Raw genomic sequence first — 23,233 nt, forward strand, 5'->3', positions numbered from 1 at the left:
AAGAGAACTTGGGACAGAAGACATTAATCCTTCCCTTACATCATAAAATAAAAAGTATATGCTTCTAATCTTTAAACTATCAAGTCACTAATGCTAGGTCAGGAACACCTGACTTAAATCCATCATCTTCTCATACTGGGAGATTGGTATTTTTCCTAGAACCACTGTTTTTGCAATTAATTGTGCACCCCACAAGATGTTAAGAAATTCCTTTTAATCTATAGCAGGTGATTATATCTCATTTACATCATCAATATCCTTCCCTTTTATGCCCAAGAAAACCTAACTACTTGTCTACTCCTCAGTAATCAGTAATAGATACCTACTACGTAATCCATAGCATTTACACTGCAACTAAAGCAGATATAGCAATGGAACTTATGATGATATCAGAAATCTATAGTAACTCCTTTGCAAGCAGGTCAATAACTAAGGTGTTCATGTTTATATTCCTCCCAGAGATAAGATACTGGCCAGAAAAGATGATGCAGAAGAAAAAGGCCCGCTACTAATACCTAGAATCTGGATGGATACAGATCATGGAATTTTACTAGCCCAAGCCTGTCTAGAGATTAAAGCTGAGCATATGGTTACGAGCCCCTCCTCATATAACACCCAGCATTACTGCAATTTGCAATAAACCTCTAAGCAGTCTGGTGCATGCAACAATTGGGAAGCTGGTGGCGTAAAGATAATACTTACCTCCAAGAGGATCACCGATAGCAGCATCAAATCCTGCCGATACTAGAACCAACTGCGGGTTAAACTCGAAGGCCACTGGTAACACAATTTGAGTCACAGCTGCTATGTAATCACCGTCACTCATGCTCCCCTGAAAATATATCATAGTTCTTATAGTTTGAAAATATTAAAATATAAAATATGAAATAAAAAAAATAATTTGTAATTGAGCTACACTACAGTTATCAGATCATTGAATATATTTAGGGGATTCTACAATAGCTTACTGATAAACACATTTTCCAATTATTTCAACAGTCCCAAAAGCTTCTCTTTGTTATCACCATTCATTTTTATTATCTGTGAACTCCATCCATCAACATGAAATGATATTGCATGGCTTTTCCAAAAGCTTTTGTATCACTCACTCCAAACATGTTAATAAATTAAGCAAGACAGGGACAATGAATACTTATTGGAGAAAAACTTACATTAGTTTTCCCATTTACTTTCTAACTTACTAAAAATCTTACATTAATTTTCCCATTTACTCTCTAACTTACTATAAAACTTTTTGTACCAAAATAGTAACTTCAAAGACATCATTATTGTTAAGGAGTAGTGCACAATCAAACAACAGAGTCCAAATACTTCAGACTTAAGGCTTGCATGAAGAACCTACACTCTCTCCATACTGCATTTCTACATCTGTAGCACTGAGTTAAATATAAATCTGCTAGTTACCTTTCTATCTGCATTCAGTTCTATTTAGATCAGCTATTCCCTTTCAAACTTGAACACATTCTTCATTCTTCAGGCCAACCTTACGAGAGTTAAGACTATCAACTCAGTTGCCTGCTTAAATTAGTGATTAAGAATAACCCCCTTATCTGTCCTAAGCACCAACAGCATGGACTCACATCAGGTGTAAATTTTAAGTTATATACATACTTATTCCAACTTTTCTAGGGCATTCCTATAGGTTTATCACATGTCCAACCATCTCAATATATTCCAAATGTCAAATTATTTTCTTAGCCAATTCCTGTTTCATAATGTGATTTCACACCATACACTGGTCATGAATCATTACATCTTAGGGTCGCAACATTTTAGAACCTCTTTTTTTAAACGGCTATAGAACAATACATAACTGGGTGATGATCCCAATATAATACTACTACTACTACTACTACTGTCTACGAAATAAGCCAATGAAAAGAGTAATAAACATTTACCTTGTTCCAGGGTATGTTGATGTTGAAGCCCTTGCCTTTCTTGATGCCGACACGGTTATAATTGGCGTCCGTGCTGCATGGGAAAAATCTGCCGTTGTCGTAACGGTGAATTGAAATGTAGAGTACGCGAGGATCTGACTCGAACATGTGTTGGATGCCATTGCCATGATGCACGTCCCAGTCTAGAATTAATATCCTGTCAAAAAGCAGATATTTACATTGATATCAAGTGGAATGGATAACTGACATCGAAGGAATTTTGATTTTAATTTTTTTATTGCTTTAAAGTATTCTAACCAGATATCTGGGTCATTTCTAAACCTGACAGGTTGGCCCAGTAGAAACAACCTTTATAGAGAGCTGTCAAACTTCTCTGACTATGCCTTGATCTAATATTTACTTTTAACTTGAGAGACAGTCCTTCAGGAAGGGTCTATGAGTCTAGAAATGTGGTCTAATGGCATAGTCAAACAACTTCATTAGCAATGAGCGCCAAGACTTTTTCTGTGATTACTGTTTACAGCAATGTCTGATAACTACTACATATTGTATATACCTTTTCAAACCATATTCATTGATAGCATGTTTTGCCCCAACGGCAACATTATTGAAGAAGCAGAAGCCACACGGTTCATTCCTCTCAGCATGGTGACCAGGGGGTCGTATCACAGCCAATGCACGACGACTCTCACCTTTTAGAACGCTATCCACGACCTGAGAGTAAATGAACAGAAAGGACCACTAAAGTGTATGTTTAGCTGCTTAATACCACTGGACAATTAAATATTAACTTGAGAATGGCAGAATTAGTAACTAAGACATTCTATATCATACTAGAAAGATCTCTTTACTTCTCAGTTTCCTTACCTTTTTTAAATAGCATTCTTACTTCTGTAAGTGTTGAATCCAAATAGGAATTTTATGCATAGGTTCTTCTTACCTTTCCAGATGGGATTCATACCTGTGCAAGCCACGTTGGAATGAGGTGGCCACACCACTCAATACCCAACTTGTGTGGGTGCAAATCCCACCAAGTGGAGTAAGAATTTCTGCATAAATTTCCTTTCTATGTGACTCAAGCTCACAGAAACAAGATTTAAAAACTTAAGAGGAAACTTTAGAGGATTTTAGGGCTGAAATAAAAAAGCATACTGTGTGTACATGACAAGTGGTTCCTATGTAACAAATAATAATGAAGATAAATCAATTTCAGAACATAGCAGTTCACAAGTTTGAAAGGAATTTAAATGAATTACACCAAAACATAAACATAAATTCACTTACAGCATTAACAGATCCAGCCGCCATCAAAGCAGCATTGTGTGTTTGGCGATGAAAGAAAACCGACTCATAATTTTCCTGCAAATTTTGAAGATCACTTGGCTTCTTCGACACTAAACTGGACATCAAACGCAGGTGCTTTGGGCTGTGCAATTCCTCCAGTTCTCTGACAAATGCTGGCCTTGCCTACAAGTCAAGAAAAGTTTCAAAATTGACCACTGTAAACATACATATCTTAGTAGCTCAGTCATTTCAGTTTTACTGGATAAAATGCATGTTAAAAGCTGTAAACGATTAAATTATACAGTACTAATATTATGCCTTCATGGTGTATACATGAAGTACCTAAAATGCATTTATAAAATGAGGTATATTTCTCTGCATTTGATCTTGAATGTCAATGGCAGGAAGCATGAATTTAAGACTAGAGCAATGATTTTCAAGAAACCAAACCTATAAGTTTTTCTTGTGGCAACATATGAATTTTTACAATATAAAATAATCTCACTATCCCGTTGAAAGAACTGCAGATGTATTTGGAGGTGACAAGAGATTTTGACACGAGTTTGAAGGATCAGCAGTAAAACAAAGACCATTAGGACAGTCCAAGAGATAGCGGGAAGGGCTGCAGATTCAATGATGAATGAGAAGCAATGTTGGTGTTTTTGCAAGTTTTAATGATCAGTATATTACTGTACGACAAAAACATTTAGCACCATGAAATTCATAGTTAAGTTGAAAAGATGAGGACCAGCATCAGATGGTATTACCGTAGTTCTGGCTAAAATTGAAGCAATAAAACAAAATGATATTGTTAAACTACAATAAAGTTTTGTACATACTTACCTGGCAGATATATACTTAGCTATAGTCTCCGACGTTCCGACAGAATTTCAAATCTCGCGGCACACGCGACAGGTAGGTCAGGTGGTCTACCTTACCCGCCGCTGGGTGGCGGGCGTATGAACCAATCTATCTCTCCAGCCAGATTTTTTTTTCTTTCACCTGTCTCCTGAGGGGAGGCTGGGTGGGCCATTAGACGTATATATCTGCCAGGTAAGTATGTACAAAACTTTATTGTAGTTTAACAATATCATTTTTGTACATGAACTTCCCTGCCAGATATATACTTAGCTGATTGGCACCCTTGGTGGAGGGTAAGAGACAGCTAAAGTAATAAGGAGAGATAAGAAACAACTGATGTTGTAAGATATAAATAACCTTGGTTCTTACCTGTTCAGGCAGAAGACTTCATTGATACTGTCTCTGAGTCTGCGTTGCCTGGAGAGCTACAGCTAGGACGTGACCTGATGCTGAAAGACTCTCGGATCTACCACTGGGATATATGATCCCTTTGTGTGGTAGAATCCAAGTCGGATCCTGTTAAAGGGAGTTCGTCCCTATCTTAACAGGTCCTAACCACTACTACTGCAAGGAGCCACACTCATCAGACCACCTAACCAAACTACTAAAGATTAGTATTACGACTAAAGAGATGCCTTCATGCATCCTCTTTAAGGCAACCAACAACAACAAATACAAGGGGAAAAAATTTATACTACTAAACAGGATGAGTTCCAGCTCCCTGCCCCAGCACTGAATCCGCAGATACGTACGGGCCCAAGGCGAAGCATTTTTCGTAAGTGATTCTCACATCACGTAAGTAGTGGTTCGCGAACACTGACTGACATCTCCAGAATGTTGTCTCCATCAGATTTCGCACGGACATATTCTTGTTGAAAGCAAGAGAAGTTGCTATGGCTCTTACTTCGTGTGCTTTCACTTTAAGAAGCCTAAGATGTTCTTCTCTGCAGGATCCGTGTGCTTCTTTGATGAGGCTTCTCAAGAAGAAGGACAATGCGTTCTTCGACAATGGACGAGTAGGCTCTTTTACTGAACACCACAGGACCTCTCGGTTGGCTTTCAGTTGCTCTTTTCTTCTAAGGTAGTATTTCACCATTCTCACTGGGCAAAGAGTTCTCTTGGGTTCTTCTCATACCAAAGAAGATAACCCACGAATCTCGAAGTTCTTGGGCCATGGACTTGATGGGTTCTCATTCTTTGCAAGAAAACCAGGAAGGAAAGAGCAAATGAGAGAGTCCTCCTTAAAACCCACATTACCATCAATCGCCTGAAGCTCACTCACTCTTCTGGCGGAAGCTAGAGCCATCAAAAACAGAGTCTTCCTGGTAAGGTCTCTGAATGAGGCTGAATTAGGGGGTTCAAACCTAGAGGACCCAAGGAATTGAAGGACTACATCCAAATTCCAGCTAGGTGTCTTAGGAGACTGCATTTTCGTTGTATCAAAAGACCTAATAAGGTCCTGTAGATCCTTATCTTCCGATAAGTTGAGGCCCCTGTGCCTGAAGACATTCACCAACATACTACGATAGCCTTTAATCGTCGAAACGACTAAGCCACATTCTTGTCTTAAGAATAAAAAGAAGTCTGCAATTTGATTCACAGAGGTACTGGAAGAGGAAACGTTATTCCTCTTGCACCATCTTCTGAAGACATCCCACTTCGACTGGTACACTCGTAAGGTGGAAGACCTCCTCGCTCTAGCGATTGCCTTAGCAGCTGCTGACGAAAAGCCTTTCGCTCTGACCAGTTTCTGGACAGTCTGAAGCCAGTCAGACTGAGAGCGGGGAGGTTTTTGTGGTACCTGTCGAAGTGGGGCTGTCTGAGTAGATTGCTCCTTAGAGGAAGCGATCTTGGAAAATCCACTAGCCATTCCAGCACCTCTGTGAACCAATCTTGTGCTGGCCAAAAGGGAGCTATCAAAGTCATCCTCGCGGAATCTGACTCTGCGAACTTTTTTAAAGTCAACCCCAGAATCTTGAATGGGGGAAACGCGTATACATCGAGTCCTTTCCAATCGAGTAGGAGAGCGTCTATCCCTATTGCTCCTGGATCCGAGATGGGCGAGCAATACAGATCCAGTCTTTTGTTCTTTGAAGTTGCAAACAGGTCTAAGAGAGGCCTGCCCCACAACTTCCAAAGGCTCTGGCAAACATCTTGGTGCAGAGTCCACTCTGTGGGAAGGACCTGATCTTTCCTGCTGAGGAGATCTGCCCTTACATTCTTTCTCCCGTACGAATCTGTGAGAAGTTTTATCCCCCTTTCTTCTGTCCACAGAAGAAGATCTCTTGCTGTTTCGTACAGAGAGAAGGAATGCGTCCCCCCCTGTTTCCTGATGTATGCCAGAGCCGTGGTGTTGTCCGAGTTTATTTGCACAACTGCTCCTGTCACATCTGACTCGAACTCCTTCAGAGCAAGCCACACGGCTATTAGTTCTTTCCTGTTGATGTGCCAGGAAGACTGGTCCCCCACCCAGGTTCCTGACACCTCCTTGGTTCCCAGAGTCACCCCCCAACCTGTTTCCGACGCATCGGAGAACAACACCAGGCTGGGGTTCTGGGATTGAAGAGGCAGTCCCTGCGAGAACTTGTTGGGATCCGCCCACCATGCTAACTCCTTCTTGATTTGATGAGAAATTGACAGGGAGAACTTCAAATCCTGAGAAGGACGACTCCAATTCCGATGAAGAAAGAATTGGAGCGGTCTCAGGTGCAACCTTCCTAGGGAAACAAATTGCTCCAGTGAGGAGAGCGTCCCCAGCAGACTCATCCACTCCCTCACTGTGCATACTTCTTTCCCTAAGAAGGTTGTTACTTTATCCTCTCCTGTGACGGAAAAGCCCGAAAACTCAGAGAGTTCATCTGGATCCCCAGAATAAACGCACTCTTGAGCGGGAATGGGCAGACTTGACTTCTGCAGATTGACCAGAAGTCCTAAGGAATAAGTCAAATCCAGGGTTTTCTTCAAGTCCTTCAGACAACGATCTCTGGAATTGGCCCTTATAAGTCAAACATCGAGATAGAGCGAAATCCTCACCCCTTCTAGGTGAAGCCATTGTGCCACATTCCTCATGATGGCCGTAAAGACTTGGGGGGCCGTGGAGAGGCCAAAACACAGGGCCCTGAATTGGAAGATTCTTCCCCCCATCATGAATCTTAGAAACTTCCTCGAGGAAGGATGGATTGGTACGTGGAAGTAAGCGTCCTGTAAGTCCAAGGACACCATCCAGTCCCCTGGACGGAGTGCTGCTAACACCGAGGCAGTGGTCTCCATCGTGAACTTCTTCTTTTCGACGAAGAAGTTCAGGGCGCTTACGTCCAACACCGGTCTCCATCCCCGAGGATTTCGGAACTAGGAACAGGCGGTTGTAAAAGCCTGCCGAAAGATGATCTGCCACTAGTTCGATCGCCTCCTTTTCCAGCATCTGATCTACCGCTAGTCGGAGGCTTGATTCATGATGGGGTCCCCTGTATCTGGCCGTCAACTCCCTCGGGGTATTCGTCAAGGGAGGCCTCGAAGAGAACGGGATGAGATAGCCCTTCCTCAAAATTGACAGGGTCCAGGCATCTGCGTCTTTCTGGGCCCAGACTTCTGCAAACTGTAAAAGCCTGGCGCCTACAGTTGTCTGAAGGACTTGAGTCTTACTTGGGAGGTTTGATTGACTTCGTAAAAGTCCTCCCTCTTCTATTTGGTTTCCGACCTCTGAACGAAGAGGATCTAGAGGTAGAAGCCCTCGAAAGGGTTCCATGAGAGGTCGGCTTAGCTTTCTTCGTCTTAGTCTGGAAGGATAGGGCGCGGCTTCCTTGCAGACTGCGCTAGAAGGTCCTGCGTAGCTTTGGCAGAGAGAGCCTTCGAAATGTCTTGAACCAGGTGTTTAGGAAACAGCTGCGTAGAGAGAGGGGCAAAAAGCAAAAGACGATCTCTGAGCATGTGAGACAGACTTTGTTAAAAATGAGCAAAATACTGATCTTTTCTTCAAGACCCCTGCTCCAAACAGTGAAGCTATTTCGCTGGCCCCATCCCTCACGATTTATCCATACAGGATAAGACACAATTCAAATCCTCCGGAGAAAACGTGTCCGGTCCTTGAGTTTCTTGGCTAGGACTCCGAGGGACCAATCGAGAAAGTTGAAAACTTCCAAGACTCTAAAAATGCCTTTTAGAATGTGATCTATTTCATTCATTGCCACGTAGTTTTTGGCCGAATTCAAAGCTGATCTTCTAGTGGCGTCTACTAGTGCCGAAAAATCTGCGTCAGCTGAAGACGGAAGGCCCAGTCCCAAGGGTTCTCCTGTCTCATACCAAAATCCTGTCCGTCCTGAAAGCTTCGACGGAGGGAAGGCAAACATAGTTTTCCCCGCTTCTTCTTTAGTACGCATCCATGAACCGAAACTCTTGAGCGCTTTCTTCATAGAAAGAGTCGGTTTCATTCTCACACACGAAGATCCTTTCGTTGCTTTCGCTGTGGAGAACAACGAGTGTGGAGAAGGAGGAGCAGTAGGGCTCAAAGACTCTCCGAACTCCTGAAGGAGAAGCTCTGTGAGCTTCTTGTACGAAGAAACTGTTGCCGATGTATTAGTTTCTTCCTCAGAGGCTTCCTGGTCTTCTTGAAGAGGAGAACGAGGCGGCCTCAAAAGCTTCCTTGTGTTCTAAGGAAGACAAGAATCTTCGTACTGATCAAGGTAAGAGTGTCAGTGATGATAAGTGCAGTGTACCCAGTGATGTGGAGGGTGCGTCTGACCGGCTCCTTAGTGCCTCCAGGCCTAGACCTCTTCCAGACTCCCAGTTCCAGTGGAGGAGGAAAGTCGAAAGCCGCAGGAGGGCTAGGGAGAGCCCCCACCGGTCAGGCGTCCCCTCGGCAGATCCTGAAGTTCGCTCCCAGGCTGCCTTGGATCGTAAGAAGAAGAATATTCTTCGTCAGTGTTTTTCGTTATCCTCGTCTCCTTCGCCGAAGCGTGGTTGGAGCTCTAAGGAGCTCCAACCAAGGAGTCCTACTAGACTCTTGATGTCTTACAGGGGAGGAGCGAACTCCATGCGATGAGCGCCTACCAGTCACGTTATCCGACGCCCGACGACAGTAGTCGGAAGGAGAAGTGCGCCTACTTTCAGAAGGGCATTCCCTAGGTTCTCTGAGAAGGCGAGGAGAAGAAAGATGAGACAGAGACGACGAAATAAGTCTTCTATGACCTGAGCGACTCTCTCTTCTTGCACGAACTCTAGAAGAAGGAGAAACAGAAGGGGCTGAGCGTCTACCCGAGGCAGGAATCCGATCTGGGGAAATATCTTCATAGTCCAAGGAGCGCCTATCCGACGAATGGCGTCTCGACACCTCCGAGCGGGAGTGGTGTTCCTCTCGTGAAATGTTACGATGTGTAGAAGTATCAAGTATCCTCAAAAGAAGGAGATCGCCGATTACAAGGAGAGCGCTCTTCCGACGAAACGCGCCTCGATCTCTTGATAGGGAGAGACAAATCCTTCCTTCTACGCGATCTCGATGCCAAGGAGTCCGCCAAGGCTGTGATCTGAGCTTGTAGGCCCGCTAGCACTCGAGAAGGAGAGTCCCCAGGATCTTCTTCCGAAGCAAGCTCAGCGCGAAGAGCGGGAGAAGGAGGGCGATCACTGGATCTCCTAGGCTTCTTTGCTTGCAAGGAAGCTACATCAGAAAAGTCTTCCGGGCTGGACGCTAACGTACTGAAGGGAGCCTCCGCAGCCCTCTTCAACGGGCGTGACGCCTCCTTAGAGCTCCAACCACGCTTCGGCGAAGGAGACGAGGATGACGAAAAACACTGACGAAGAATATTCTTCTTCTTACGATCCAAGGCAGCCTGGGAGCGAACTTCAGGATCTGCCAGAGGGACGCCTGACCGGTGGGGGCTCTCCCTAGCCCTCCTGCGGCTTTCGACTTTCCTCCTCCACTGGAACTGGGAGTCTGGAAGAGGTCTAGGCCTGGAGGCACTAAGGAGCCGGTCAGACGCACCCTCCACATCACTGGGTACACTGCACTTATCATCACTGACACTCTTACCTTGATCAGTACGAAGATTCTTGTCTTCCTTAGAACAAAAGGAAGCTTTTGAGGCCGCCGCCTAAAAAAAAAAAAAAATCCGAAGACGAATCTACGGCTTCGGCTCGTCGGGGAGGCAGGAGCTGAGACCTGGGAGGAAGGTTCATAAAACTACATTAATGTTAGTTTCATTCTCACTCATTCTCGACCTGCTCGAACTCCTTGAAGAAGCTTTACGTACCCTATCCCTTTCAAGTTTCCTAATATAAGAAGAAAGAGCCTTATATTCATCTTCGTTCAAAACCTCACACTCTTGACACGGGTTACTAAACGAACATTCATTCCCCTACATTTAACATAGAAATTTGAGTGAGGGTCAACCGCAGCTTTCGGTAACCTCACCTTACATCCATCGGTCAAACATACTCTAAACAAAACCGGAGTTTTGGAAACAGAATCAAAATCAGACATTCTACAGGAAAATCCAGCGCAAAGTCAATAACGGTCCACAATCAGCGTATGCCAAGCCAAAATAGAGCGAATACGTCACCAAAATGTCCAAATCAATCTCCAGGCAAGCGAGAAATGAAGAATATATCGGAATGAAACGACAACAGTTGTTATCGCTTCAGCGACAGAAAAAATCTGACTGGAGAGATAGATTGGTTCATACGCCCGCCACCCAGCGGCGGGTAAGGTAGACCACCTGACCTACCTGTCGCGTGTGCCGCGAGATTTGAAATTCTGTCGGAACGTCAGAGACTATAGCTAAGTATATATCTGGCAGGGAAGTTCATGTACAAAAATAGTTTTGATGCATATGTGATCAAAATCTAAGCAATATTCACCTTGACACGAAGGCAACGTTCAACAATTCTGAATTCCTGCAAGCGCTGGTATATGCACCTGATCCGGTCTGGACATTCCGGATGTGTCCTGTCTTCGTAGCTGAAGTGTTCCAGCATGGACTCGTCATACACAAGGCACAAAGGAAGCTCAGCCTCATCCACAGAACTCTTGGCTGGTCATTTCCAGAGGGAGATAAGGGATAGATATTAGCAAGTGCATATCAATATTTGTTTGTTACATAATTACAGCTATATGTATCATAAAGAGAATTGTACGATCAGTCTTTTATTTGAATTTTTCAGGCCTTAGGCAAACTTTTCAAGTACAGTGGGCCCCCTGTATTCGCGTTCTCCAGATTCGCGGACTCACACATTCGCGGATTTCTCTCGGGGATTTTTCCCCGCATTATTCGCAGAAAATTCACGCATTCGCGGTATTTTTCTATGAGAAATATCCACAAATTCCTGGGTTTTTTTTATCAATTTCATCATAAAATGCACTTTTTGTGATAAAACTATTAAAAAAACCAAGTATGAACATTTTTCGTGGTTTTTCTTGAGTTTTAACTAACAAAAGAGGCTGTTTTTAGCGTTTTTATATTCACATGAAGGATCTGGTACGCATCCCCCGCGAATACGGGGGGACCACTGTATTCCTGAAGTCTCTACCCACATAACCTGGCTCTCATTTCCACCAGGGTCTGATAATGTAACTGTGGTTTAACAATAGTAGAGAGCTGTCTACAGAACATCTCACAAGAAGACTAGAATACTGTACAGTAAAGAACTTCAGTAAGTCAAGAAATGTATGGTGGAGGGAGCGAGATCAGTAGATAGGCCCAGATGTTGAAATGACAACATATAAGTGAGTGTAAATGCACTAGGTACTAAAGTCCCACGACTGAATTGAGATAAGTACCATGAAGCAGTGACGCAGTGGGGACTGCTACGTACAGCAATGGGCAAACATGAGGCCTGAGTGTCAGTGCTGTCAGTAACAGTAACCACAAAAGAGTAACATAAGAATTTTCTATACAATGCGTACTTACCATATCTCTTAAAGTCACTGACTGAGTCACGTCCACAACATTCTTGCGTAGAATCGTCTGGTTTCCGACTGTATGACAAGGCACATGAAGTCTGGGCATGGCACTGCAATGTTTTCCAATCATTCCTTTTAGTATTGATGACCTCCAGAACTTCTGCTTTGGCTAATGGCGACGCACTTTCCATTACCTTTGGGGCAGAGCTACAAGGGATGTCTTGGAGGGCAGAAAAGACAGCAGAAATGCATTCCTTAGTTACTGCTTCATGCTGGCTGGTCCCACTTAATGCTACAATCCGACCATTTGCTAAAGCCATCAACTGCCCTACCAAATGAGCATAAACTACTGGAAAGACATTTGCGCAATGAGCTGCAGCTTCGTAGTTGCTGACGACTACAATGACTTCGGGAGCGAATTCATAAGCGACTGGCAAAATGAGCTGGTGAAATAGAGTATAATAATTTTCCATATGGAAATTCTGGCAACCCAAGTTCAATTTAATGTTACGATCACAAGATTCACAGCCTTTTGTACTCTCCTTTCCGCTACTCTGACACTGTTGATTACCGTGTAACCTAAGGCAAAAAGTCAGAATTCTCTTATCACCACAAAAAGCATGGCAATCTCGATTTGTACTACAGTCTAAGTCTACGATCATTACACGCTGGACATTCAAGTTATCAATAGTATGTTTTGCACTAAAAGAAGCAATATCACATAAACTAAAGGTTCCTGTATCAGCATTACCACATGGCACGAGGACAATGCCATTCTGGCACCTGTAAAAGACTACTTCGGAAATCATATCGACAGCATTTCCAACAGATGTCAATACACGGTCCTTTTCTTCTTCAGACATACGTTCTTCACCAATGCCATCGTTGAAAAGAACAGAAAATTCTTCCTTTCTCGCTTCTCTAGAAGGTATAATATTGCAAGTTTCAAGAAGCTGGAATTCCTGTAAATGAGTCCTGATATTTTGAAGTGTTTCACTTTTACAACCTGCCCCACAACTTTCACCAAACACAACAGAAGTGTATTTCTTCTCGTGGGCAATGCTTGAAGCTGCAACCATTAACACATCACTCTGCTTTTTCCTTGGTTTCTGAAGGCGGTTTGGAGTAGATGAATTCCCCTTCTTAGTTTTCCCTCTCATGACAGGAGTCTGTAGCTTACCGGACGTATCACAGTCTTTCGGTGACAGGCCCTTTGCTTTCGCTGGTGAAATCTTCTCAGGCGTGGGAACTGGCGTGGTGTATACAGATAGAGAGCTGCCTAGACTGTCCGAACACCCACTGCTTTGCAATGATTCCTGAGGTTCTTCGGTAGGTGAGTTTACGCGATCTGAGCAAAATTCAGCTTCGCAAGACATAGACGATCTTTCTTTAAAGCTGTTGACCAACTGTTTTTCTTTCCAAATTTTATCTGGGGAGGAAGGAGCAGAAACATATATTGGAGAGACCGACGGTGTGGATACTGGCGATGGATTGCACGAGGACACCTCTGAGCCCGACATTCCAGATTCGACCGCTTGGGGCATTCCGCCAAATCCCTGAGATAATACATCTTCTACTGGCAGAGCAACCTATTAAATTATAAAAAAATTATCATAAGAGGGAGAGAGAGAAAGTAACAGAAATTATACTGACAATATAGAAAAATTCTCCTTGTATTTCAATAATTTACTTATGTTTTTATCTATTCATTTAGTGATTTTTTTTATTTCATTTTTTCCAAATAACTGATCTCTTCTTTCTTCATCTCCTACCAACTTCTCTTCTTTCAAATGAATGCCAAATTCTATGGTAGCTTGAGTTTCAAATCAATGGCCCCTTTGGTGGGCTTGTTCTATATGACTAGTTTTCATACAATCAACTTACCTGTCAGATATATACATAGCTAAGACTCCGTCGTCCCCGACAGAAATTCAAATTTCGCGCCACTCGCTACAGGTAGGTCAGGTGATCTACCGGCCTGCCCTGGGCGGCAGGACTAGGAACCATTCCCGTTTTCTACTCATATATTTTCTGTCGCCGGTGGTATCAACATCGTTGCTGCCACCTCTTGACTGGAATTCGCTTTTCTAGACAATTGATCATCTTTTTGTGGACTTTTGGTGACGTACCTGGATCGTTGTTTTGGCATTCGCTACTGTGGACTGGATTTGGACTTGCTTTTGATTTTTCTTCAAGAATGTCTGATTCAAGTGGTTGTGTGAGAATGTGTGTGAATGTAGGCTGCAAGGTGAGGATACCGAAAGCTTCGGTTGATCCTCACACTGTATGTCGCAAATGTAGGGGTTTTGATTGTTCTATTTCTAACACCTGTCATGAGTGTGAGAGGTTGAATGTTGAGGAATGGAAGACTCTAACTTCTTACTTGAAGAAGTTAGAAAGGGATAGAGTCAGAAGGGCTGCATCTAAGATTGCGGGTAGTAGTACAAGGCCTATTGAGCCTTTGGATAATTCTAACTCTTCTCTTAATTATGATTCTAATTCTGTATCAGGGCCCTCACTGGCTTTACATCAGATTCGGCCTCGGAAATTGCTGAACTGAAAGCTACTCTTCACAGGATGAGATCCAAAATGGCTACCATGAAAGGTAAGGACTGTGAAAGTGATTATAGTGAAGTGAGTGTCCCCAGTGTTGTGGAGGGGGCGTCTGACCGTCTCTGCGACGCTCCCAGGCCTAGACCTCTTCCAAGCTCCCAAGCCCAGAGGAGAAGGAAAGTCGAAAGCCGTACGGAGGTTGTGGAGAATTCCCCACGGTCAGGCGTCCCTTCAGCAGGCGCTGTATATAGACAGACTGCTCAGGATCGCTTATCGGAAAAGCGTCTCAGAGAGTGCTTCTCTTCGTCCGCTTCTCCCTCTCCTAAACGAGGGTGGAAGGATTCGGACTTGTCCAGGCCCCTGAAAAGGCACTGGAGAGATCCTGTGTTGGATTCAAGCCCAGAACGCTTTTCGGAAGAAGCGCCTCCTTCCATCAAGAAGGCGAAGAGGGTTTTGTCGTCCCATGATGTGGGCAAAACTCCTTCGAGGTCTCCCTCTCCCGTTCAAGAAGACGCAGGAGAGGCTTCCAAGAGGATCATTTTGGCGGTGCAGGAACAGCTATCCGCCTTGGTAGGAGTCCTTTCGAAGGATCCTCCTCGTAAGAAAGACGTGAGACTGCCGGTCAAGAAGACTCGTCTTCCTTCTCCCGCCAGGAGTGAGGCTCCTGTGGGACGTGAGTCTTTTGAGATTGACTTTCGAGGATTAGAGACTCTTTGGACGATTTTGATTCGCCAGACAAGCGCGTCGCGCCAGTCAAGCGCGAGGCGTCCTACAGACGAGAAGCGTCTTCTAAGATTAGAGCGTCAGACAAGCGAGAAACGCTTTACAGGTGCGAGGATATTCCCAGATGGGATACGTCTGCCAGACCAGCAGCTTCAGCCGAGCGCGAGGTAACAACCAGGCGTGAGGATTCAGCCAAGCGCGAGGCGCCAGACAAGCATCTGACATACAAGGATGTGGCACCAGAAAGGCGCGAGACTCCAACCAGGCGCGAGAGCTTTGAGAGGCGCGAGACATCAGTCAGGCGCGAGGCGCCAGCCAAGCGCGAGGAGTCAGCCAGGCGCGAGACGCCAGCCAGGCGCGAGGATCCGGCCAGGCGCGAGGCGCCAACCAAGCGCGAGGAGTCAGCCAGGCGCGAGACGCCAGCCAGGCGCGAGGCGCCAGCCAAGCGCGAAGAGCCAGCCAAGTACGAAGAGCCAACCAGGCATAGGAGCTCTTTACACTCTCTTAGCCCCTCTCTTATTAGGAGTTTGTCTCCCGTAGAGAGAGTTTTTGGACAGGAAGACCCGGAACGGGAAGTGGCCTCTCCTTCTGATCCGATTTTAGAAGAGGACTCAGAGGACGAGACTCACGACAAAGAAGGGCTGTCTAACTACAAAGTTTTGACAGCTCTCCTCCTCCAGGAATACGGAGATGCATTGATCCCTGCCGCTCCTCCTTCGCCTCGTTCACTTTTTTCATGCGCTAAGACGCCGAAATCGTCGGCTTTCTTGATGATGAGACCGACGATTTCTAGAGAGAGCTTCCTTCAATCGCTGGATAGCTGGATGCTAACCAAGAAAGAGCTAGTAAGGACAGTGTTTTGCATGCCTCCGCTAAACTTACGGGCAAGAGAGGGATTTGGTACCAGACTGGGGAGAATATGGGTCTCACACTCCCAGCTTCAGCTGAAGCTGACTTTTCCAGTGTGGTAGATGCATCCAGGAGACATAGCCTTCACACTGCTAAGATTACTTGGGGTCTTTCAGAGTTGGATCATCTCCTCAAGGGACTTTTTCACATTCTAGGAAGTCTTTAACATTCCTAGATTGGTCCTTGGGGTGATGTCCAAGCAAGGATCATTGCCCCTGAAGGGCTAGAGCCGGACGTACTCCTTGCAATTTTGTCCTGTATTGACAAGGCGCTACAGGACGGCTCAGGGGAAGTTTCTTCCTTATTTGGAGCAGGTCTCTTGAAGAAGAGATCTGTTTTTAGCGCTTCTTGACGAAAGCAGTATCCCATTCACAAAGAGCAGCCTTGTTATTCGCCCCTAGGTCTGATTTTCGTTCCCTTCACAGTTGGTGAGGGTATATTTCCCGATCTCTGACGGAGAAAGCGACACAGGATCTTCTCCTACAATCTTCAGGAAGAAGAGACCAGTGATGGTGAGAAAAGAAAGGGGTGTCTACTCCTGTTCGGCCCTTTCGAGGAGGCCCTCCAGCTAGAGTTACCGCTAAAAGGAAAACGACCGAGAAGAAGAGGTCGAGCCTCGTTCCGCCCCTTTAAAAGGGGAAAGTGAAGTGGCGCTCCTCCAAACACCAGTAGGTGCCAGGCTCCGGGGATTTGCGGAAGCCTGGACTCTCATAGACACAGACGCTTGGTCGATGTCTTGCTTCAGAAGGGATACCTCATTCCTTTCCTGGACAATCCTCCCCTGACGTCAACTCCGAGGGAATTGTCCGCCAATTACAAGGACCCTGTGTTGAGAGATACTCTTCAACAAATGGTGGATCAGATGTGGGACCAAGAGAGCTATAGAACTAGTGCTGGATCAAAGCTCCCCAGGGTTTTACAATCGTCTTTTCTTGGTTGCGAAAGCCTCGGGGGGCTGGAGAGACCAGTTCTGGATGTCAGCGCTCTGAACAAGTTTGTTCAGAAACAGAAGTTCTCCATGGAAACCTCTGCTTCAGTCCTTGCGGCTCTTCGCCAAGGGGATTGGATGGTGTCTCTGGATCTCCAGGACGCTATTTCACGTCCCGATCCATCTTCGTCGAAGAAGTACTCCGTTTCATGACGGGGGGAAGGATCTTCCAATTCAGAGCCTTGTGTTCAGCCTGTCTTCGGCGCCTCAGGTTTTCACGAGCCTTATGAAAAATGTGGCGAGATGGCTTCATCTGAAAGGAATCAGTATTTCTCTGTACCTAGACGACTGGCTTATCAGAGCAAAGTCAGAGAAACAGTGTTTGGAGGACCTGACTGTGACACTAAACCTGATAAAGACCTTAGGATTACTCGTGAACCTCGAGAAGTCCCAACTGATCCCCAGCCAGAACTTGGTCTATCTGGGGATTCGGATGGATTCTCGGGGTTTTCGAGTATTTCCTTCTCAAGAGAGACTAACGAGAGGTTTAGAAAAGTCTCTCTCTCCTAAGGAAGGAACGTACTTCGGCGAGGGAATGGTTGAGGCCTGTTAGGGCCCTTTCCTCGCTCGAACAGTCATCTAGGAAGACTTCATCTCCGTCCTCTTCAGTTCTTCCTCAGAAGTTCGTGGAACATGAAGACAGGACTCCTCTCGGACAGTTTTCCCATTCCAGATCTGATGAAGCGCCATTTAGAATGGTGGTTACTCCCACTGAGGGAAAACAAGGGTACTTCCCTGGAAATACAGAGCCCAAACCTTGTATTGTTTTCCGACGCGTCGGAAAAAGGTTGGGGAGCAACTTTGGGAAAGAGAGAGGTGTCAGGCACTTGGAATGCTCTTCAAGTGTCCTGGCACATAAACTGCAAAGAACTGTTGGCTGTACACCTAGCTCTAAAGAGCTTCGAACCGTTAGTGAGCAAACAAAGTAGTACAAGTGAATGCGGACAATACAACCGCTCTTGCATACATTCGGAAGCAAGGAGGTACTCACTCGTATGCCCTTTACGAACTCGCAAGAGACCTGCTGTTGTGGACATCGCAAAGGAACATCTCTCTATTGACGACCGGTTCCGTTCAGGGAGTAAAGGAACGTGAGAGCGGACAGGCTGAGCAGGAGGAACCAGGTCCTTCATACCGAATGGACCCTCCACTCAGACGTTTGCCGCAATCTCTGGTCTCTTTGGGGGACTCCTCATGTCGACCTCTTTGCCACGTTCCTCTCGAAGAGACTGGAAGTTCTTCTGTTCAGTAGTGGAAGACCCAGAGCTCTAGCAGTAGACACGCCTTCCTGCTAGATTGGTCTCAGGTAGACGTTTACGCATTTCCCCCATTCAAGATTCTGGGGCAAGTGCTCAGGAAGTTTGTGACTTCAAAGGGGACAAGAATGACCCTGATAGCCCCCTTTTGGCCAGCTCAAGAGTGGTTCCCAGAGGTACTGGAGTGGATAGTAGACTTCCCCAGATCCCTTCCACAAAGGAAGGATCTTCTCAGACAACCACACTTCGAGAGGTTTCATCAAAAACCTCCCCGCTCTCGCTCTGACTGCCTTTCGACTATCGAAAGACTTGTCAGAGCGAGAGGCTTTTCTAGCAAAGCAGCAAGCTCGATCGCTAGAGCCCGGAGAACTTCCACTATCCGGGTTTACCAATCCAAGTGTGGGAAGTTTTTAGAAGGTGGTGTAAGTCGAAGAAGTTGTCCTCCTCCAGTACCTCTGTAACAGAAATAGCTGATTTCTGTTATTTCTGAGAGAAGAATCGCGTCTCTCCGTAGCCACGATAAAGGGCTATAGGAGTATGCTATCGGCCGTCTTTAGGAATAGAGGCCTAGATTTTGGGAAACGATAAAGATCTACATGATCTGATTAGGTCTTTTGAGACCAAGAAGTCTAAGATTACTTCTCCCCCTAACTGGAATCTAGACGTAGTGCTGAAGTTCTTGTCTTCAGAGAGATTTGAACCCCTACATTTTGGCCTCGTTTCGTGATATAACGACGAGAAAATGTTTTATTTCTTTTGTCACTGGCGACGGCGAAAAGAGTTAGTGAACTGCACGCCCTTAGTGACAAAGTCGGGTTCAATATAGATTCAGCCATCTGTTCCTTCAAGGAATTATTCTTGGCGAAGAATGAAAATCCTTCGAATCCCTGGCCGAGAAACTTCGAGGTAAAAGGATTATCGGGTCTCGTCGGCAGGAACGGAGAGGTCTCTTTGCCCAGTAATGGGCGTTAAAGTTTTACTTACAGAAAAAGAAACAGTTGGGAGGTTCTAGACAAGGTCTTTGGTGCTCAGTGAAGGATCCATCAAGACCTATGTCTAAGAATGCTTTAGCCTTTTTGTCAGGAACGTAATTACGGACGCTCATAAGGCTTGCACGGATGATTCTTTCAAACTCCTGAGAGTAAGAGCTCATGAAGTGAGAGCAGTGGCGACGTCTCTCTCTTTTCAGAGAAATATGTCACTAAAGAATATCTTGGAAGCGACATATTAGGAGATGTAATTCTGTGTTTGCTTTCTCACTATTTGAAGGACGTGCGTGTGACCTATGAAAAATGTTTTTCCTTAGGTCCTTTTGTGTCTGCGGGCACAATCCTGGGTACGGGAGAGGACTGACAACAATCCTTAATTTTTACTACTTATGTCTAATAGATATGTTCTAGACTTTCTGCTGAACAAGTGCAGATACCGCACAGGCGGCCAGTCACTTCAAGTCAGTAAGGAACTCTTGTGATATCTTTTAGTAGATGAGTATCTTTTTTTTTTTTGGAAAAATTATTGTGTGCGTGTGCAATTTGGTTTGAGTTACGGTTGTTGCGAAGAGTTGGGGATAACTCGGAGCAATTTTTAATACTAACATGGTGGTTAGGATCAGGTGGTCGGGATTGGTTGTGTGCTCCTTAATAAGGTGTGTTGTCATATAAGTGGATCAGCACCCATTGACAAAGTCCTTGCAGGCTCTGCCGAGTAAGTGGATAAGACCCCTTCGGCAGTTCCACAAGAATTCTTGGCCATAGATCACATATCTCGCTAAAGTTTCTTGAGGTGATGCAGACTACGGGGCAAACACCCACGAAGTCTACCACCTATCAGGTAGGAACCAAGGTTTTTATTTATACCTACAACAGATGTTGTTTACCTGTCTATTCCAGTATTAGCTGTCTCTTACCCTCCACCGAAGGGTGCCAATCAGCTATGTATATATCTGACAGGTAAGTTGATTGTATGAAAATGATATTGTTATAATACAATAAAGTTTCATACATACTTACCTGGCAGATATATACGATTAGGGCCCACCCAGCCTCCCCGCAAGGAGACAGGTGGAAGAGAAAATATATGAGTAGAAAACGGGAATGGTTCCTAGTCCTGCCGCCCAGGGCAGGCCGGTAGATCACCTGACCTACCTGTAGCGAGTGGCGCGAAATTTGAATTTCTGTCGGGGACGACGGAGTCTTAGCTATGTATATATCTGCCAGGTAAGTATGTATGAAACTTTATTGTATTATAACAATATCATGTTTATCTTCTGAATATAACAATAATGTCTTCTGATCAAATATCATTCACAATACACACCCTACTTACACACCTGAAAACATAAGGAAGACCAATATTTTGAGTGCACCTGGATGACGCTGGAAATGGTCTCCACGGCTCTCTTATTTGGCACAAGAGCTTTATCTAAAGCTGGCGTTGGGTCTCCAAGAAGAGCTTTCGCACACATGGTCATACAGTAACTGATGACGTTGAGATTATAACCACCTTCTAAGGCAAGGATGATGCGCCCGCCGGCTAAGGAGGTCAGTAGATGTGTCATGTGGCCATAGCACTCGGGAGTAACCCGACAACCTGATGAAAATATTAATATGGTACTGCTTTGTACTACTGAAATGCTCGACATGATTTCTTATGAATGATCTCACCATCTTCAACTAATGATATACCCGTACTTGATTATCTACCCAACATATGACTTATTCAACTTTCGGACCTTTTAACTTGTCACAAGACCTACTCAAACTGTGACTGACTTTTTTATGTATATGTACTACATGAATTATGACCAAATCAATACATCACCTATTTAACTGATGATCCACTTGACCTATGACACATTCATTCAACTAATGTGTCCACCAATATTCTCAGCACATACAGTAGTGTAATTAAAATTTGAAATGCATCAAATGAGATCTAACTTTATCAATTCCTGCAATATTTAGAAATGAAAAGCTTCTGGAAAAATACTCAAGTGAAGTTCCTTGGGCTGAAAAAATGCATAACAGACATTACCTCCAAGGGGATCCCCTCTCGCGGCATCAAATCCTGCCGACACTATAACCAGCTGTGGATCAAACTGGTATGCAATGGGCATTACAACCTGCAGCATTGCAGACATGTATTCAGCATCTCCCATGCCACTCTGCAACAGCAAGAATAAATCAACAGTCAGCAAACATTCAACTGACTTTATGTTTGACAGATACAATTGCATCAAGAGGTACTTAGCTGGTTTACAGATATCAAGAACATCCATATAAATGCTCCTATTGTTGCTGTAAGGTTACATTCATATCAGTCCATTGCAGTGAATAAAATCATGTAAAAAAATATATACAAGTTGAACATCACAGCCTGACCCAGCCTATCTGCTCAGAACACATCCTGTAGTCTATAGTTGGGAAAAATCTTCAAACACAATGAGTATTATATAATGTGCTCAACACCTTACACAACCCTACTGAATATAGAGAGAGAGAATTCTTGTTCAACTTTTAACATAGCAGACACCTAGTCTGGTGCAATTGCCAAAAGAAAACCTATAAAACAACTAACAGTCAACATTTACCTTATTCCAAGGAATATTGACGTTGAAACCTTCTCCTCTTCCAACGCCTACTCGGTCATAGTTTGCATCCTCCGAAGATGGGAAGAACAGGCCATCGTCGTAGCGGTGAATGGACACATACAGCACAGAAGGGTCGGATTCGAATGCATGCTGAATTCCATTGCCATGATGAACATCCCAATCAAGGACCAAGATTCTGTAGTAATTTTTTTAAAAAATGTAGCAAGACTTAATATAAGGAGGAGATATCTTTAAAATGTAAAAAAAATTGAAAATCCTATTAACCCCAACTACAAAGCTAGGTAGTATTTGTCTGTATCGTCATTATGTGAGTAAATAAATAACAAGTAAGTGTACAAGAAAAAGATGTACAAATACTAACCTTTGATATCCATACTTTTGAGCAGCATATTTGGTTGCAACAGCAACATTATTATAGAGGCAGAATCCATGAGGGTGGTCCATTTCAGCATGGTGACCTGGTGGGCGAATAACCCCAATTCCTGACTGGCTTTCTCCACTGCAGACACTATCCACAACCTTAAAGGGCAAAGTAAATGTATATTATTTATAAACATCTTAAACTTGTTTCCAGTTGACCCCTGCCTATTTGCTGTTCTGGATTCATGGCTTTGCCTATTTGCGGAATTTTCTGTGGAACACAATACTACGTACAGCAATAACTTCAAGCAAACATAAATCATTACAAATTACTCCAAACATACCTGCAGCAAACTGCCTGAAGACAGCAAGGCCGCATCATTACTAGAGGGATGGAGATACACCGACTTGTAAGTCTCCTGCAAGTTCCTAATATTCTCATTCGACAGAGTGTTCAGACTGAACATGAGGTCTACGTGATCTCTGGTATGCACAGCTTCTATTTCTTCCCTGGTGGCCCTTCGAGACTGAAGAAACAAGATTATACCGAATTAGCATGAAATAGTTATATCAACACTTCATTAGTCATTGTTACTTTTAAGTGAAGTTCCAAAACTTCTTATAACTAAGGGACTAAACATAAAGTGAAACTGATTTTCCAATTAAATTCATCTTCAAAGATATAAATATTTAAAGATATAAGAAAGCAAACCAAAATTTGTAAGCAAGGACAAAACTAGATGAAAAGAGTACTATATTACTGTATGATGATTTCTTACAATTAATAAATTCTACAGTAGATCTAATCAACGACAGAAATGGCCAAAGTCAATAACAACGTTGTGAAAATATTAGGACCATGACTTAGGACATTGTAGT

The 23,233-nt window shown here is 44.2% G+C and overlaps 1 protein-coding gene across 9 annotated transcripts in view; it reads right to left on the reverse strand.

Moving 5' to 3' along the window:
- LOC135205071 (histone deacetylase 6-like) overlaps window positions 1-23,233 on the reverse strand; it is a 167,190-nt gene that overhangs the window by 13,476 nt on the left and 130,481 nt on the right. For all 9 annotated transcript variants that reach the window (XM_064235349.1, XM_064235351.1, XM_064235350.1 and 6 more), the window contains 11 exons: window positions 22,699-22,881; window positions 22,356-22,513; window positions 21,974-22,169; window positions 21,418-21,547; window positions 20,714-20,973; window positions 11,963-13,544; window positions 10,914-11,086; window positions 3,204-3,386; window positions 2,476-2,633; window positions 1,920-2,115; window positions 703-832 (listed from right to left, as the gene is read on the reverse strand). In XM_064235349.1, the coding sequence (XP_064091419.1) occupies window positions 703-832; window positions 1,920-2,115; window positions 2,476-2,633; window positions 3,204-3,386; window positions 10,914-11,086; window positions 11,963-13,544; window positions 20,714-20,973; window positions 21,418-21,547; window positions 21,974-22,169; window positions 22,356-22,513; window positions 22,699-22,881 (3,349 nt within the window). The remainder of the gene's footprint in view (window positions 1-702; window positions 833-1,919; window positions 2,116-2,475; window positions 2,634-3,203; window positions 3,387-10,913; window positions 11,087-11,962; window positions 13,545-20,713; window positions 20,974-21,417; window positions 21,548-21,973; window positions 22,170-22,355; window positions 22,514-22,698; window positions 22,882-23,233) is intronic.

Source organism: Macrobrachium nipponense, chromosome 48 (assembly GCF_015104395.2).
Source record: "Macrobrachium nipponense isolate FS-2020 chromosome 48, ASM1510439v2, whole genome shotgun sequence".
NCBI lineage: Eukaryota > Metazoa > Arthropoda > Malacostraca > Decapoda > Palaemonidae > Macrobrachium > Macrobrachium nipponense.